Source organism: Anopheles darlingi, chromosome 2, assembly GCF_943734745.1.
Source record: "Anopheles darlingi chromosome 2, idAnoDarlMG_H_01, whole genome shotgun sequence".
Classification (NCBI taxonomy): Eukaryota; Metazoa; Arthropoda; class Insecta; order Diptera; family Culicidae; genus Anopheles; species Anopheles darlingi.
Window position 1 is genome coordinate 35,708,319 of NC_064874.1, and position 18,584 is coordinate 35,726,902.

The 18,584-nt window shown below is 49.6% G+C and overlaps 2 protein-coding genes across 9 annotated transcripts in view; both read right to left on the bottom strand.

The window, feature by feature from the left end:
- LOC125950282 (autophagy-related protein 16-1) overlaps positions 1 to 18,584 on the bottom strand; it is a 633,733-nt gene that overhangs the window by 364,957 nt on the left and 250,192 nt on the right. The window lies entirely within an intron of this gene.
- The window catches only part of LOC125950261 (uncharacterized), a 92,272-nt gene that overhangs the window by 55,627 nt on the left and 18,061 nt on the right, over positions 1 to 18,584 (bottom strand). The window contains exons 1-2 of one of the 8 annotated variants that reach the window (XM_049678084.1): positions 15,131 to 15,255; positions 11,712 to 12,889 (exon numbers count right to left, since the gene is read on the bottom strand). The exons of 3 other annotated variants lie outside the window; for them this stretch is intronic. In XM_049678084.1, coding sequence (XP_049534041.1) covers positions 11,712 to 11,721 — 10 coding nt within the window. In that variant the 5' untranslated portion in view covers positions 11,722 to 12,889; positions 15,131 to 15,255. Of the gene's footprint in view, positions 1 to 11,240; positions 14,965 to 14,986; positions 15,006 to 15,130; positions 15,256 to 18,584 lie in introns of those variants that run through there. 4 more of the 8 variants (XM_049678081.1, XM_049678085.1, XM_049678083.1 and 1 more) reach the window with 4 other exon arrangements.

Consider the following 18,584-nt stretch of genomic DNA (forward strand, 5'->3'; position numbering starts at 1 on the left):
ATAATATGCCGCCAGATACGCGCCGGGTGCTGGGGTGTTGTGCACGTGGCCCTCAATGAGTGGGAGGCAAATGAGGACCGATTGCGGATTTCGGTCCATCACGGCAGGAATTTTTGGGTTTGAGTTCCCGTTCCCTACGACTATCGGCTATCGGCTACTACCCCCCGAGGAATGGCCGCTGTTTAGTACCAAAATTATTTCACGCATTTATTCACGGATACAAAAGGGGGAAGAAGATGAGAAGGGGAGAATGAAGGGTGGGATGTTACATAGAATATGCTCCCCCGAAGGGAGGGAATTAAAAACACTGTGTAGTAGTGCCAGAGTGTGTGTAATGGAAGGGAAGTTTCTAGAAAATCGCAGTTTAGCATTTTACTGATTGTACCAGCACTTACAGGATAATTTAAAACCTAAAAAATCGGCTTCATTACGATGGAATCAATCTATTCCTTTATTAATTAACATTTGCACCAATGTTGTATCTTTTATGTAAAGCATCTGGCGTATATCTTCTGTAAAAACACGAAGCTCCTCTCTGTAAATTGTCTCATCCAGAAACAATTTTTCCCCCCAAGTTAACTCCTTTTGTTTTGAAACTATCATAACTACCCAATGTCGTCCCTACAAATAAATTTTTCTTTTGCTTTAGCCAACAAAATTATCTTAACCAAGGGAATCGTGCATAATACAAAATTTGGTGCGTGTAGAAATATTTACCAAGCAATATTTTGAGTTTTCTACAATTGATTGAATCGCTCGCAAAAAAGGCAAGCAGAGTTTTCGAAGATAAAAAAAAACATCTCTCTTTCAAGCAACCATATCATCGTTTCTATGGAACTGCATTATGTTTTTTTCTCAACTCAAAAAGCATCCAAGACACCTGATAATAAATAGGCCTCTTTTCTATCGTCGATCACCTCAAAAACGAGTTGTGTGCAGAAACACCGTAAGTATCGAATACAACGGCTTTTCGCATCTTTAATAACGATAATTTATTGAAATTCAAAAAGTCATCTCCCCATTTGATCGATAAGAAAGCTTTTGTTTTTGCTGTTTTGGTGCTCCACCGGCGTGGTGTGTGGTTCCGCAATGCAAAAGGGCGGCAATTTTCCTTCGTTCATTCGCCAAGACAAAGCGCAGTAAACGATGCGTCAGACGCATTCGCTTGCGTCGCGTCGCGCTGCCTCACCAATCCCCCCCGCATACGATGATGATGACCATGACCTAACCGAACACACACGCATCGTGGCCACCGGGCGTAAACGCGTCGGTCGGTCGTCGTCTAGTCAAGCCCCGTCGCTGCCGAATATTGCTGCTGCTGCTGCTGCTGCTGCCGGCATGTCAATATTTGCGCTCCCCAACATCAACACACACACACGCATGGCGCACTCCGCCCGATACACCCGAAACCCGAAACCCAGAAGCAGATAAGTGTGGCGGCCAATAAGACGGGGAGCCCAAACCAAGCGGTCCCCGGCAATGCAGTGCAAGTGGAATGGCAACGAAGAAGGAAAAGAAAAAATATCACGAGCCACGCACCGAACCACCACCACCACCAGCAGTCCCCATTCCTCGCACTTGTTGTTGTGTTGTGCGTGGTGTTATCGTCGCGTACGCGTCGCGCCCGAAAAGTAGGCCAAACAGCAGCAACAGCAGCAACAGCAGCAGCAGCAGCAACAGTGGGGGGGACCATCCCGGACAACCAAAAAAGTAAGAAAAGGCGGGATCCCACTTTTTTCACGGTCGCGGCCACGACGCGTCGACGTCATCCGCCATGACGACATCCATTCGCGCGCCAGGCGTGCCAGGTCGGACCCAAAATCACTCACCTGACGACTGAGAGTGGTGCAGCCAGCAAGGAGAGTGAGAGAGAGAGAGAAATCGGCGAGCGCGCGTGTGTGTGTGTATAGTAGGCCTCGAAATTCGGCTCGATTCGGCAAGATTCGGTCGCCATCCCCGAAAAACCTGCCGAAAACCAGATGATTCGCCGGCGCCTCCATCCCCTGGCGGCCGCGTACCCGGCATATGTCCCTTCCCGGCATGCCGCGGGTCTGAGAGTGGCGCTTTGTTTACATCGCGTGGCGGGCACCACCCCACGAATTGAGGTCCTTCCGTGTTCCGAATACTGTTTCCTCATTTTGTTCTTTTTCACTTCGATCATCACCACTACGTTGAAATTGTGTTTTCTGGCACAAGATGTAATCGAAATTGAGGCCAAACCATGCCAAGCGGACGCGTCATCATCGTCATCGCGTCGCGTCGTAACGCGTGGACACACAACGGGACCGAAAGTGGCGAAAGTGAAATGGCGACTCCCCACTGGACCTTTGTTGCCGATGACGACGACGCGCGCCTACTGCTACGCGGAACGCTCATTACTCATTGTTGTGTGGTGTGGCTTAAAAATTGGTGCACCATTTTTGACATTTGACGCCAGCGACGTCGCCCGCTTCCTTCTTATTGAAATGTAAATTTGATCTAGTAGTGCTCCGTTTTCCGGGGGTGGGTTTTTTCTCCCCGTGCGCGATGACTGTACCAAAAGGGGCTTCTTTATGCGCCGTCAGTTATCGAAACAAAGTACACAACCGAACACGAACACGAACACGATCGTTGTTTGCTTGACGTGAATCAGAGACAACAAGCAAAAAAACAATAAAACGGAGCAATCCGGATCAACGGATCACTTTTTCGGTGACCGCACCGGGGCACGTGTATCGCACCTCGGACGGAACACACACACACACACTGGCTGGCTGGTTGGCTCATGGTACAAAAATGTCGCTACGATCACGTCGTCACCCAGCACGCGCCCTCGCGACCACCGACAATCCGTTTGTCCACCTCTCGGCCGTGGCGTCGATAAGCAGCACCACAACAAAGACGACGAACTCCTATGCTAGCGAGGTGTGGAGTGATAAAGCTCTAGCTAGCAGGTGGGGGGGGGGTGCAAGGAGAAGCAACATAAATGAATTTTAACTTTGTATCACACTTCGCGGGGACCACCGGCGTGAACCGCGTCCGGTCGATCCGATGAATTTGCCATCGTGGTTTTTTTTTGTTATTTCGCTCCTTATCATCCTTGTACAAAAAAAAAAGAAGAGAAAGAAAATCGCTCGCTCGCTCGCGGGTGGCCTTCCGGAGGGGTGTCCGTCGCGACACGTGCCGTCCGGGGGGGAACGTGCCCAATCCCGATCGAGCCGTTTCTCACGCTCCAATCCACACAAATCGACGGCTACGGAACGGTTCCTTTGTCCCACCCATGGGGGCGCGGGTGTCTTTTCCAATCCAAAGCGCCTCCCTGGCCAGTGCGGCATGTGGTGGTGCAGATAAGTCGAAAAGTGGCCACACAGTAGCCATACTCCCCCTTTTCCCGGATGTGGCCCCTTAACGCACGTTCCCGCGCGCCCCCAGGTGTTGGTGACGGTGGCCGGCCGATAATGCACAGTACAATGTGTTGTGTGGCAAAATGGTGGGCGCGTGGACAACGAAGCAAAAAAAAACGGGGAAAGGGAAACTTTGTTGGTAAAAGAAATAAAAAATAAAAAAAACTTAAAATGGCCGCACCTGTGCACGCTTCCCAATCGCAAACCGTCAAGGATAGCGAGTAGCTTCCGGTCAAAATCATTGTACTACTGTGTCCAAAAAGTAAGGTGACATTGGATGTATTTTGAAAGGTCCCTAATTTTTCTTCCAAATCAATTTTTTGCCATCAATGTAATCCCTCCCAGACACAACGCACTTATGCCGACGAATTTTCCAGTTTTCTAAACACGCGAAAATGTCGTCTTTAGGAATGGGCTTCAGCACCTTTTTCGCAGCGGCTTAAATCTGCTCTATCGTGTCAAAACAGTGTCCCCGGAACGACATTTAGGGCTTGTCTAATAGCCAGAAGCCAAATGTAACCAAATCTGGCGCATACGGTTTTATTGGAACGATATGAGTGAAAATTTTTGGCCAAAAAGTCACAGAAAACCACCGAAGTGTTAGATGGTGCATTATTGTGATCGAGCGCCGACGCGCTTAAGATGAAAAACATCCTTCCAAATGTAATTAGCGGATATGTTTGATATGCGAATATCATCAACAAAGTCTCTTGTTGTTAATCGACTGTTTTCCAACACCAAATCTTTGATTTTTTGGACGTGAACTGCATCGATTGTCGTTAGTGGTCGTCTAGAGCGTTCTTCCTCTTCAAAACGTTTCCGACCCTCCTGGAAGTCTTTCCACCAAGTGTAAATAATTTTTATTGACGTAGTATCGTCACTAAAGATATTCTGTACCTTTCGCATTGGTATATTTGCAGCAGAAAAAATATTTTTAATTCAAATTCTTTGTTTAAAAATTTGCGACATGGAGAAAAACGAAGAATGCACTTTTAGTAGTTCACAAAAAAATACGTATCTCAAACACTGGTGAATATTTTGACGTGAAACTTGCTATGGTTGTCAATAACAGTGCTGACAACATATAAAAAAATACGAAACTAAAGATATCCTTTTACGCGGGCAATTTGGACACCGTGTCACCTTACTTTTTGGACACAGTAGTATCATTGTTGTGCGCGTGCATCGCAACCCCCTTGTCTAAAGTGACAAAACCAAAAAACCCTCAATAATGAAGGAAGTTAATCAGACGTCGCGCCTACTATGAAGAAGGCTCGATCCCCACCGCTAAACGGACGCTACGGGCGCCGTAGTGCTACTGCGTGGCTGTTAATGATCTCGAAATTCCTCTCCGTTCAGCTGCCTTGTTCTCTAGCCAGCAGTAGTAGCAGCAGCAGCTGCAGCAGCAGTAGTAGTCATAGTAGTGACCCATGAAGGAAGGGAGAGGAAGGGAGGCATCGTTACGGCGGGCTAATTACGGACGAGGTTGAGGTGGAATCGCTCGACGCAGTCCGCCGCCATATTGCCAGTGCCGGAGCTCGCAGCCATCGACGATCGATGATCGAGGAAACGATGAAACCACTGAAGGACACACCAACACACACATGCACCTCTCCATGGCCTCCTGCTCCACCGCAGCAGCAGCAGCAACAGCTAAAAGGCAACCAACCGAATAGGGCCAATGGTGGGGTGGGAGTGGGGGGAGGCAAAGAAACTTGAACTTAACTTGGGGCGCAGGTTCCACTCGTTGGTTGGTGCGGCGGCGATCGCGAACCGGCTTCGCTGGAGGACTCACCTTCCGTCCCTTCCTCTCCCTGGCACTCACATTTGTGGTGGAATTTCAAGTTTAGATTTATTTAAATTTATCGAATTAAGCCCCCGGAGCGCCGGAGGGAGCGGGGCGATGAAGGGCAAAGGCTCGAGAGCGTGCGAGAGCGAGAAGACCGACGACGAGCGAGGTTCGTGTTTCGGTCATTCCAAACACATCCCTCTTCCTCTCTCTCCTAATGCACTCGATCGTATGTAAGGTTCGTTCTGCGTTCCGGTTGCGGTTGCGGTGAACACGGGGTGGCCAGGGGTTGCTGAGGAGGGTGTTTTTTTTGCACGATTTGAATCGTGCAGTCAGTAGATGGCCGTGTACGACGACCGCCGCTAGAACTGGCCACACACCACCATCACCACCACAACAACACAAATCAAGAACCTTTGCTTAGAACGCTCGATTCGGTTTGACATTCGAATCTCCGTTGAACGGTTGAGCGTGCTTTCGGAACGCCGCCGGAACGGATATTATTAGACAAATGAAGGCACTATTCTTGGTTCACGCTGGCATGGCATGGCATTGAACACACACACAGACACACACACACAGTTAAAGGCACATATGTTGATGTCATAACCTATTTTTTCCCATTTCGGTGCATTCAATCGTCGCGAGTCGCGAGATCGCCGATTGGTGGAATGGCGCGGTGGGTTGCTGGCAGTTTGTTTGGCGTGTTGGTTGGTTGGTTGGTTTTAGGATCGACATCTCTTCCACCCACCCCCCTTTCCACCTTCTCCCTTTAAGGTGGTTTTTAATTGCAATGAAACGGGATGCAAAAGGGCGCTCGCATCGTGGTGGAGCCAATCGAAAAATCCATCGTCCCCTTCGGTGGAATGTTCGTTGTTGCTACGTCGCAACCACCGTCGCAGGTGGCCGGTTTACATAGCTGCCAAAACTGCCACCACCAGCACCATCAAGGCTTGCTATGTTAGCAGCAGCTGGTTGTACGAAGAGGGTTTTCGTTGAGCAGTTCCTCATCGCAAATCAAAATCCCCTTACAACTGATTCGCTGGCAGACTTATTATGGGCTGGCTCATTAACGGGTTCAAAAGTAGGGTCCAAGTGACCTGTGCCTTACGGGATCGCTCGCCGCATTTTCTTTGAAATGCATTTCAATCGCCGCCAAGCCCGAGTTCGTGGCTTGCGATTCAATCACCGGTGCTCCCGGAAAAGCTCCCCCCGGGCCAAAAAAGTGCGAACCAAACCGACCAATAGCAAGCAGGACCGACCGACCAAGTTGCATAAAACGCTTCCCTTTTTTTTGTTTCTAAACACTGGTGCACACACTGTGCAGTGCATCGTCACTCATCGGTTTCGTTTCGTCCTTTTCTAACACCACATTCGGGAAATGGGGTGGGGGATGGGTGGGTGAGGGATGCATTCTAATGCAACGCCAATAAAACGCCTGCATGCACGCACTTGGGCACTCGGTTCGGTTCAGTTCGGTTCGTACGTTCCCCGTTGTTGTTGCTGCTGCTGCTGCTGATGGGAGGAGGTGAAGATCGGTTTTTCTAAAATTATCCCAGCGAGGAGGAGGAGTAGCAGTAGGAGATGGTGGCACAGGTTGGTGTCTGTTTTGCGCCGCCGCACACCAGAACCGGCCTCAATCTCAATCGATGTTCGTTCCCCTGAGTGTGCCCATCAGTGTGCGTGTGTGTGTGTGTGTGTGGGGGTGCATCTAGGCAATCTAATCCCTATCTGTTGCATCGCATGCATGCTGCATTCGCATTCGAGTGCCCCCCGCTTTTTTGCGTGGCGTGTGCGTGCGTTAGTGTTGTGACCGGCACTCGGATGCACACTCAGCGACAGCTCGACCCCAAACTGCTCGCTGCACGTGCGATAAGAATCTCACCCCCCATGAGCAGAGAGAGCGCACACGAAAGAGAGAGATGATTGGTTTTTGTGGAGTGGAAGTTTCCTTATTTTTGGATGCAACAACGACGACGACGATGACGACACGATGGACCGCGTGTGCCGTATGCGTGTGTGTGTGTTGTTAGCTTCGGCTGCTGGGATTGGGAGCAAAAATTCTAAACACAATCCCCTAACACCTCCGCCCTCAAGTGTGTAGTGGTCGTGAGCCGGAAAATCAACCACAGATGCAACAGCAACAGCAACAGCAACAGCAACGGCAGCAGCCGAGGTGCACTTTCGCTCTAATGCCGACGAGCAAGCACGTGGTCCAGGATCACGCGGTGGTGGTCGTGTGCCAGCGGTCGTGCGGTCAGGTCCCCCGTACCTCGGTACACACACCATCCCTCCGTCCGTCCTTCTCGCTGGCCGGTGATCAGCTGTTTTCACCGGTGACGTCGCGATGACTGAGACGCAGCGTTCAAGCGTACGGTGGGTGTCCCGGTGGTTGCGACAGGCTCCATTGATGTGGAATTGAGGGTGCTCCCGGGTGGGGAGGGCGGTGAGGGTGGTGGTAGTGCGATTGCATCGACGAAAGGTCGAGAGCAAAACCGGAGCATACCGGGATCGCCACCGAAGTCGCGTCCATCCAACGCCCCCTTTCACTGAGAGGGTGATGTGAAGGGGAGAAGCCAAGGGGGGGGACAAGTTTCTCGAGAGATCTGTTTGTCGTCGGTTGGCGTCTGTGGGTCGGCGTCTTGTCTGGAAAACTCGTCGTCGTCGTCCGTCGTGAGATTGCTGCTCCAATTCCTTACCACACAATGCTCCACCACCACCCGCACTAACTGTCTGTGTGTCTCTGTGTCTCTGTGTGTGTGTTTATAAAGGTGCATCTGGGCTGGACGGGAATCGGTCCGCGGGTCTCCTGGCGGCAGGTCGTGCCATCGTATTTGCCCCCGACGACAACGACTACGACGACGACGCTCTCTCTCGAGGGTGAAGCAGGAGGAAGACAGAAGGCGACCTTCACGGAAAACCATTACCATCCGCGCCCGGTCTGGCCCCGGCCTCGGCCTCGGCTCGTGGCGTGGTTGTTTCGCGTGCAAAAGCCGGTTTGTAGCCGGAGGAACGGAGCGATTATGCAACGAGCAGTCGCTTTTCCGAGCACACAGGACGCGCAACAGAGCAAGAGAGAGCAAGAGTGAAAGAGAGAGGGAGGACTGGTGAGGCTGATGCCCGTCGCTTCAGCTTTTCCTTCGCCGCAGCGCGCCCCGCGGCCGCGCCGAGAATCGTGTTTGCTTCAGCGGACGACCGGCAAAGGCGCATATCTTACGGATGCATCTTGCAAGTGTGTGGCCAGCAACAGCACCAGCACCATCAGCAACAACAGCAACAGTAACAGCAACAACACGCTGCACGTTTCTCTCTCTCCTCGATGCCCGAGTTCGAAGCAGCTTCATTCACAAAAGTCTTCGCGACGCGCGACTTCACTACTCCAATACGACTTCGAGATGTACGAGATTTTCGCTCCGTCTTGGCTCGACGGTCGACGGACGTAAACGGATGCTGCTATGATTCACGTGGCTTATTGTGCACGTCATCAGCGCCAAGGTTGTGGCGAGGTTGAGATCGTGGAAATGATTGTCGGTTAGCGATTGATTTTGAAATCGATTTTTGAATCACTGTTTTGGCTGCTTTGCGTTCCTTGCAAAATGAATTGCAAAATGGAAACACAACAACACCAGCCAGCCAGAAACTACAGTTAAACTGATCTTTTCGGCTGGTTGCTCTGCTTACTATATATTTCCCAGCATAGCAACCAAAGTGAACTAAGATTCAACAATGATATACAACAAAAGGGTAATACTTTTTAATAGATTTTCCAATAGAAGAGAACTGCTGCTGAAGATCCTTTCGGCCGACCAGTGAGCACTTTCAAATCAGTTTAGTATTGTGGTAATACTCATAAAAAGTACCTAACAAGCCAATAGCTGTTCATCTGCTGAAGCGGTTGATAGACCCTTTTTACCCTATTATAACTTATTTCCCAACTGGCTTTTATGGAAAAGCACTAAAAGCAAATTAGAGAAGAATAAAAACAGAACCGAATGATGTGTGAATATTAATGGTAGACTTGGGTTTTCTATGGACAACCAGTTAAAACGACAATTTTTTGCAGAATGGTGGAAACACTTTTCACGATTATGATTAAACAAAACAACGGCGGAAAATCGGAATAATCATCAACATTTGCTACGTTCACCAGCACTTTCGGTGTTAAAATTGACAGAGCAGCTGCTTCAATGCAACACCATGTCCATTAATAGCGTAAATCTTCTTTACTTATCTTTGCTTATTTTACAGATTCCAAACGACCAATCAGACGTACTTTCAGCTCTCTATGGTTTTGCCAATTTCTAGGCTTAAAAGACTAAGAGTACCATCGAATATTGGCTTAAACTTTTATAATCTGACCGACGGGTTAAAGAGATTTTATTGTTTGATTAATATTGGGCTACTTAAAGTTTGCTCTGCTGATCGACATTCTGTTCTCCGATCTTAGAAGTTCTTAGAGTTCGAACTATTACACGATTCCCCTTTCCGCGTAGCACGGGAACTGAAGCTTAAGTTCAGGGCCCGTCTTTCAAGAATTCATAAAATAAAAAAGATAAGTAAAGTATGTAGATAAACATGAACATTAATAATTTTGCTTGAAATTTTTAACGTAATTCAACGAGATCGGCATCTCTTCCTGTCTGGCCAATTCGGCGTGAAGAAATCGGGCCGACTAGACTCTGACGGAAACAGAGGAACATCACAAAAAGCGGAACCAAGGAATCTTCATCCTTCAAAAGCCCCCTTCTCTATTTGGCCGTACGGCGTGGCACCGAACTAGTGCTACTGTGAGTCCGGTAGCCGGGCACCATTTACACTGAAAGCTTTTGTCACACCCCGAAACCAGAACCAAAAACGGCCAAGGGGAGCGAAAGAAATACGCAAAAAAGCAACGAAAAAAAGAAAAAAACGGAAAGGAAAGGAAAAAGTCAAACAAAACTCGAATTCCCGCGGCATCCCCTCCTCCCAGGGTCCGGGATGCTCATTCGAAATTCAAACATGTGTTCGTCCAGCCAACCCCCGTCCGTATTTACTCCTCGTTCCTAGCCGCGCCGCACCGTGCATTCAGCGGCTCTTCTCATTTCGGATGCAACCTATCAGATGCAGAATTTCCATACGAATGTCTCGCTTCTGGTTCTGGTCTGGTCCTAGTCTGGTCGGTCTGGTTGCAGTTTGCACCACCGGATTCTTGATTTCCTTGGCGTGGCGTGTGTGGAAGAGAAACCAGCGCCGGTCCGAGAAATCTACGAGGATCTCTGGAGGTTGTATTTGTGTGCTGTTTCCTTTTTTTTTTTTTACAACGTCTACAGGACTGCCGGGGTCCAAATTTATTAGTTTTTTTATGGTAGCCCGGTTCGTGATAAGTCCATGGTCACTACTACATACAGACAGGAAGGAAGCAGACTGCTCTTGACGCTGCTCAAATCTCATAGCGCAGACAAGGCGGACCGGATTAACGGATTTGACGAAAAACCGACAACGTTCCTAACAGGAGGTCTCGACTGTTGACGTTACGCACCGGTGGACCTGCCAGACTCGGTAACGTAATGGCATCAACAATAGAGGGATTAAAATGTGTAAATCAAACAACATTTTGTACGAAAATAACGCAGAAGTAGTTACAAAGTGAAAATAACATACAAATCATTATTGAAGATCATCAATAATACAATTATACAACAGAAAACATAACGAAAAACAGATAATATATACAGATAGCGACCGAATCGCCAATTATAACAATTGAGAAAAAAGGTATTAGTCAACAGTTGCCAACAAAGAGGATAATAATAGTGAGTGAGCTCGTGTGTGCGTGTTGTATGAAAAAGAAGTAGTTAATGACAGCATGGAAAATGGGTAGCACATTACAAGGCACATTAAAGAACAGGAGGACAGTGTCAGTACGGGAGTAAAGATGAGTGCAACATAGAAATGGCCGGCCGGCCGTTGACTGAACTGTTGGCACAATTTTTGGATTAATGAAGAGCACCGGAGCAATCAAGAAGAAGAAGAAGGAGACTAGACAGACGGTAGATATTGGTTTTGGGTTGTACAAAAAAAAAACTCACGCACTCATATCTTTCGCCGGCAGGAAGGAGGATGATGATGATGATGCCTCGGAGAACATTACGGCATCGGTGACAGCCAAATGGTGGTTTCTTGTCTCTCTCTCTCTCTCTTTCTATCTCGCTCTCTCTCTCTCTCTCTCTCTCTCTGTCTCACTCTCTCTATCTGTCGATTTCCCGTAAAACGGCAACCACCGGCGCCACGCTTTCGCTCAAAACAATCAAAACACCACGAGGTTCAACAAGGAATCAACAAGGGGCCGCAACGGTTGATGGTGAGGTGGGTGATCTTTGGAGAGAGGAGCAGGTCTCGGTGACCTCTGGGGTCACTGGTTTGGGGTTTGTTTTTTTTTTTTTGCTTCAAAGGAAACTCTGGGAGGAGATCAATACAATCCGTTTTTTCCGTTTTTTGTTCCCTAACCCCCGGGGGTGAGGGTTTGATAGATCCTCCCTGCGTCGCGTCGCGTCACTTACCACTTTTCATTTAAACCACTCTCCTCTTCTTCTTCTTCCTTCTCCTCCTCTTCCCGTTTCTCTCCGGCTCCTTCGGTTCGTCGGGCTTCGTCCTCTCCGGCTGTCGGTCTTCGGTCTTCCGTTTCGTGGTTTCCTCTCGCATATGTACATATGTAGCGCGGTTTTTTGGTGGTGGTGGTGTTGGGGGTGGAAGTGTGTAAAGGGGTGGTTGGGTGGGAGGGAGGGATCGTCGGTAACAAAACGCAACAACTACTACTGCTTTTCACGCTTTTCACGCACTCAGCACCAAACCTCCTGAACCTCCGGCCGCTGGACGGTTTCGTGGTGGTGTCGGTGTCCTCGGTCGCGTCCACGGTCAGCCCCCATCTAAGATTGGTTTGGGCACCGCCAGCTGGGGACCCGAAAACCGAAGCCGGACAGAAGCATAAGGTCCGCGGATTGGCCGGATTGCAGTTGGGGGCCGGAAGGGCACCACCACCGCCACACACACACGCACAGAACGCACACAGCACGCGGACAACACTACACTACACTAGACGGAACGGGGCACTCCAAAGGACACAACACTCCACCGAGCGGATTCGACCGAACTCCGGATTGCGTTTGCGTTTATCGTTAGGGTTAAGGTGGGGAACAAACAATCAAAACAGAACGTTGCACGAACGCACGTTACTATTACACACACACACACACCTTCCTCCTCCAAAAAATGAGGATACTTTTGATGATCGTTGACGCGTGCGTGTGTGTGACTAAGTTACGATCACTTCCGTTACGCGCGCGGTTTTTGCACTCGTGTTGTGCAATTGTGTTGGAGTAGCAGTTGGTTGGAAGGCTGTGGCTTGTGGCCAGCGCTGTGTTTGCTTGGTTATTACTTTTTTTTATTACTATTACTACTACTGTTGCTGCTGCTGCTGCTTCTGATTAGTGCCTACTATTGCTGATCTAGTGGCACCAGGTTGGTTGCTAGCAAAAAAGTGCTGTGATGCCACCGTCGCCGTTTGCCGTTTGACGTCGCCGCCTTTGTTGTTGTTGTTACTCGTTTGTTGTTGCACCGGTTTGCGCCGTTAACCGAAAGATGGTGATTGCATTAAACACGCACGGTGGAGGAGTTTGAAGAAAAAACAATGATGAACAAACTGCACCAAAAATGAACCGAAAAATGGCTATCACTCGCACTGGAAATACGATGCACAATCACGAGCCACGACACATCACAAATTCACGCACCGACAAAAACACCGACGGATTACGGACAAGGAAAATTGGACCAGACAGCGGACCAGAAGAAGAAGAAGAAGGGGAAGAAGAAGCAAGTAATTAGCAAAATCTCGCTGGATTTTCAGATCAAAGCAGAATTGACGACTTATTGGTGCTGACATTGGGAATCCATAATTGAGCATTTTTCTTGAGCAGCATTTTGAGAACCTCGAAACTCCTCGACCAAACCGACCGCGCGACGCACGTGCGATCATAACGGTCGGTTGGTCTGTTGGTCGGTCCTCCCAATTTGCCCAATCGAGAAATAAAAAACAAACAGAAAAAAGACACAAAACAGCAAACCCGAACTTGAGCGCAACTGACAAAAAAAAATGAACAAACTTTAAACCTGGCACTTAGCAGCCGGGGAGCACACACACGTCAATGGCACCGAAACCGATTTTACATCGAAAACCAAACATGTCCCTCATCGGCCCCTCCGGATGCTCCCTCCCCCCGGGGGATCACACTGCACTGGGTACCGTTAGAGAAGCGACGAGCAAAAACAAAAATGCCTTAACAAACAAGTTTTTGAATTCGCGTTCATCGGTTACTTGAGCTTCTCACAACAACAACAACAACAACACCGAACTGTCGCGGATTGTGGTTTCGGTTTTTCAACTCCCTTTAGGGAGGGGGGGGGGTCTACTTTTTGCTCGTCTGTCCACTGGATACCGCGAATTGTTTTATGCGATACGAGACTTTGAGGTTTTCGCCGAATTTCCTGTCAATTCCAGCCCCCCGAAAAAAAAAACACAAACGAGAAGCGTTTTAGTGTCTAAGTAAGCGCGCGGGCGTGCGCACGCACGCACGCATGCTGGAAAGTGGCTTCCGATTGTTTTGTGGGTTTTGTGTCGCACCGGAGTCCTCGAGGAACCGATACCGAGTGCCTGGGCGCTTATCACTGGGGCCGGTTAGGTTTCTGTTCGAATTGATTTTTGCCGGGCGCTGAATCAGAACCGCGCTTCAGGCAACGGCTCCGGTTAATCATCGCAAGGAGGGGCCCGTTGGTTACGGTGCAGAGCATACTAAGAGATTTTATTTCGGTGAGAACAAGTTCTGTCGCTCGCTCCGCTTTTTATCGAACACTCGTCGTGCACGCCACATTTTGTTGGTGATTTGTTTTGCTCAACGAACGACGAATCAATCACCACCAGGAACACACACTGACACACATCAAGCGGTCCGCCAGCGGTTGAGTAATGTTCTCTACAAAGCGTCAAAAACCTTCAAACAACCTTCGGACGCAATTTTGAGTACAATTCCGGCAGTGGAACGGTTTCTTTGCTCCGAAAACCGAACATTTCCTTCAGAAGACGTTTGCTTGGAATTAATTTAAAAAAAAATCTTGTTGTGAATCCGAACATTGCGATGCACCGGATGTAATTCACCAACAAGCGCGCGCACACACACACACACGCACAGACGGACACGCTCACATACGATACACATACACACAGAACACATACACACAGAATAGAGCTTCAGAAAGCGCCAGAAACTTTCTTGGTTTGCTAGATAATGCCATAGTAACGGATGCTGCACTCGCTGCACTCTGCCCCCCAGTAAGTCACTTGCACACCGTCCTGCCCTGTCATGCCCTGCCCTGCGCCCTTGACACCGCGCCTAGATGCCTAGCAACGCAAACTCAGAGCTGGCGGCGGCGGCAGCAGCAAAACGTACGCCGAGCGCGTCGCATTTAATTCGTCTTCGCGCACCTCCAACCGGGGATCGCGGATCGTTTCAGGACACATTGCAGCAGAAACCACGAGCCAAAGGACACTAGACGCACACAATGAACCCCCCCGGCGCACCAAAAAAAACCCCTCAAATCACTCCAGGTCGCCTTTGTCCGTGAAGTTGTCAACCGGACAAACGACAGCGATGCTCGCGCGCGATCGACGACGACGGAACACGGAACACGTTCGGAAGTTCGGAAAAGCGAATTCCTGCCCAAAATTCCCCCCGCGGGAAAGGGATTTGGATTTTGGCCACCAGCATCGCGGTACACAAACCGTGGCACACCGTGGCCGCGGCTTCGAAATTACACGACACAGGGGACACACACACACACACACAACACGGGGAAGACCACACGCTGGCGCGGGACGCGGGACGCGGGAAACGGAAATCTTTTTGGGGCGATTGAAGCAGCTTACTCGGGTGGACTCGGGCCGCGTCCGAAATTGCGTTCCGGTGCATATCGGAGCAGTGCGTTAATGCGAATGACGTTCTGGCCGAGGAGCGCCGCATGCAGCCGCACGCTGAGCGCGCGAGTCGCTCACTGAGTGATCGGTCGCTGAGTGCTCGCTGGTGAGTGCCCCCCCCCCCGTGAGTGCGTTTGTCAGTGTGTGCGGGCGCGCGCCCTCTGGGTGGGGAAAAGCCACTCAGTTGCGGAGCGGACCCACACACACACACACACACTTGCATGTGATGCACACAATGCAACAAACAACCCCCTTGGGCCACCCCTTTCCGGCCCCCCGAGAACTACCTCACGAAAAGTAGGACGTGAGAGCGTCGACGGCGTGCGCGCGCACTTCAGAGATGCAGTTGCCTCGTAGGGGGGGGTGTGAAGGGGGTTGTACCCTCCCCCTAGCGTCCCTCGGTGCAAGCGAGTGCACCAGTCGACCATCGAGAGAACTGCATCCGAGCAGTCGGCGTTCTGTCGTCGTCGTTCGTGCGCGAGAAGATAAGGAAGCGAAGCGAACGAGCGAGCGAGGAACCCTTTTTTCCCCTTAATTTGGTTGCTGCTGCTGCTGTTGTTGCATCCATGCATCCCGAAACCCGAATGTCGCATCGCGATCGCTCGCTCGCTCGCTCGCGATGCACTTTAGAACGAGATGACAATATTAAGCGATGCACTTTTTGGCGTAGGGAGGAAGAGAGGCCGCGCGACGGGCTGTGCGTCTCCCCTCTGCGTTTGTCTGTGTGAGTGAGTGTATGCAGAAGAAGGAAGTGCAATGGTGAGGGGAACCTGGGGAGCAAGCAGGACAACGGGCACCAAATAGTAGTGTTGTAACCAGCCAACAACGAACGCACGATCACGATGCACATGCACAAAGGAACGAAGCCGAAACCGGGAGCCACCGACGGTGCAGGTACACGTGCTGCTGCTGGTGGTGGTGCCGAACGCTGTCGCTCGTCACTTCCTCGCAACCACCCGGCCCGAAAAAAAAGAGTAAGTGACCTCCCCCTCCACCGGTGACTAAGAGAATAACGAAGAAAGTCTCCGTTCCGTTTGCTTTCGGTAGAACCAGGAAAAAACCTTGAAAAATCGGTTACCCACCCCCCAGTAGGCGATGATGGTTTTCGTTGCGTGTTTTTTTCTCTTTCTTTTCCGGTCGCCCATTTCACGTTGATGCAACAACGCTCACTCGGATGACATTGACTGCTGCTGCCGCTGCTGTTGCGCTCTTGGCGCTGCGTTATTTAATAAGGCGACGAGCGAACACCACATGGCATCGTTTGTTTTTTTTTTTCGTTTTGCGTCCGAGGCACAATCTTCATCAGGCTGCCCCATCTACAACAGACGGGGAGAAGCCCTTGCGTCGCCTGTCTGTCCATCTCTGACCGTCTCTTCTCTGTTCGATGCGATGCGATGCGATGCGCTAATGTGTGACGCTGAACGAACGATGAAAAGATGTTGATGATGAAGCGACGCTATGCTCGGTGCGTACGCGTGTGTGTGTGTGTGCGCTAGACAGAGAGAGAGAGAGCGAGAGAGATGCAGCAGAGAGTGCAACCGCGAGGCCGAAAGAGGGGTGCTTTTTGGTGGAGGAAAAGGAGGTAGCGCGCGCGGAGTGTGCAACGAAGAATCTTGAATGCAACGCACGATCTGAGCAGGAGGCAGACATGCGCCCCTTCGCCCAGGGGGCGCCCGAGACCGAGACCGTCGTGTGAGTGAGCGAGAGAGAGGAACTTGTTGCATCTTGGCCGCTTCCGATGCAGCGCCAGCGCCAGCAGCAGCAGCAACAGCGTGCTACTTAGGAGAAACGCACTACTTCTCGGACACTAGTGCCCACTCTTTCAGACCCCTCTCTGATCACGTGGTTGTGCCCTTTTTGGGGGTCTCTCTCTCCCTCTCTCTCTCTCTCTCTTTGTGTGTATTAGAAGCTGGGGGCTGGAAGCTCAAACCATGGAGACTTGCGCATGCAGATTCGAGGCCGAAAAGTTGGCTATGATACGGTGGATGACGAAAAATGTCGCCTTAAAAATGGTTGATCGATCGTAAAACGAGCACAGAAGCAGAGAGGATACCCCTGTGTGTGTCTGTACGTCTGTGTGCGTTGGCGAGAAAAACCTTGAATTTCGCTTCGCTTCGAACTGATAGGCGAGGAACGCATTGTTTCCGCGCTCTCGGCCGATCGTTAGCAGCAGTAGCAGCAGCAGCTGGTGGCCGTGAGGATGCCCTTTTTTCTTCTAGAACAAGCCGCGTTTTGTGATTAAAAACCGTCCGCTCCGTCGACCGATTGTGTGCGGTCGTCGCAGCGCCGGGCTTGCTTGATAAGCTGCCACAGACCCCGACGATGGAGCGTTGCGTGCGTTTGCGAACGCGTTTTCGTTTTCGAACTAGGAAAAACAACGCCCCAACCGACCAACCGACCGACCGAGCAGCTTGGGGTGATTACTTGGGGCCCGCTGACGCCAACGTGCACTAATGCACTTTAGCGGGCGTCAAGTGGACGGATCATAAAGATTACAGTATTTGCAGGCATTCGCTAGTAGTGCAGGCCCGTTCCGTCTCGTCCTATCATGATGGTTTACAGCCCACTAGCTTCGCTAAGCTCGTCGGTTATGACGCGGCGTTTGTGGTTCGATAGTTTTCGTTAGCTTAATTCAATGCCCTCTAGGCAACCTTTTGATAAAGTGCAGCCAGGCCGTTATCAACCTCAAAACCTTGAACATCATACCGCGAGTAGCGAGCCAAGGGGAGCATTACTTTATTTATAACATTTATTATTTTTTTAATGCACTCTCCTCGGCTGTGCGTGGATGTGAACAGCAGTAAGCTGTTGCTTTTAGGTAATTATTTTGAAGAAATTGTGTTGAAAATTGCGTTTCTTTCACCCATTGACATTAATAAAACACGCTTTTCGCATATTTAAAAGACTATTTTCGCAATTAAAACATAATTTTCGCAATAACAACACAATTTTCGCATTAATTTTTTCATTAATCAAACTTTTCAGCATCAGAAACATTAGTTTGACTAATAGCCAATGTGTTTTCAATAAAAAAAAATGGTTTTTAATTAGAGTTCACTTTGAGATTACACCATTAAAGTAGACTTTTTGTTTTGTTACTGATAATAAACATACGGCCCGTCCGTCCTCATATATGTTAAAATTAGAGTTCAGAAGTGAGCAGGTGTAGTGATAAAGAAGCAGTAAAAGATTGCCTGAGTTTTTTAGAACGAGTTTCTAAACAGCTTCAACTTGTTTGTCTTGCGATTTAAAAGTGTTGCAGAACAACTTCAATATATTGTGCGAAACATCCTTAACATAAAGATTAGAGAAAGGCAAATCAATCAAGAACGCTCTCTGAAGATAAATAGAAGAAATCGATTTAAACTTTCGAAGGGAATTATCGATCCAAATTCACTACATTCCA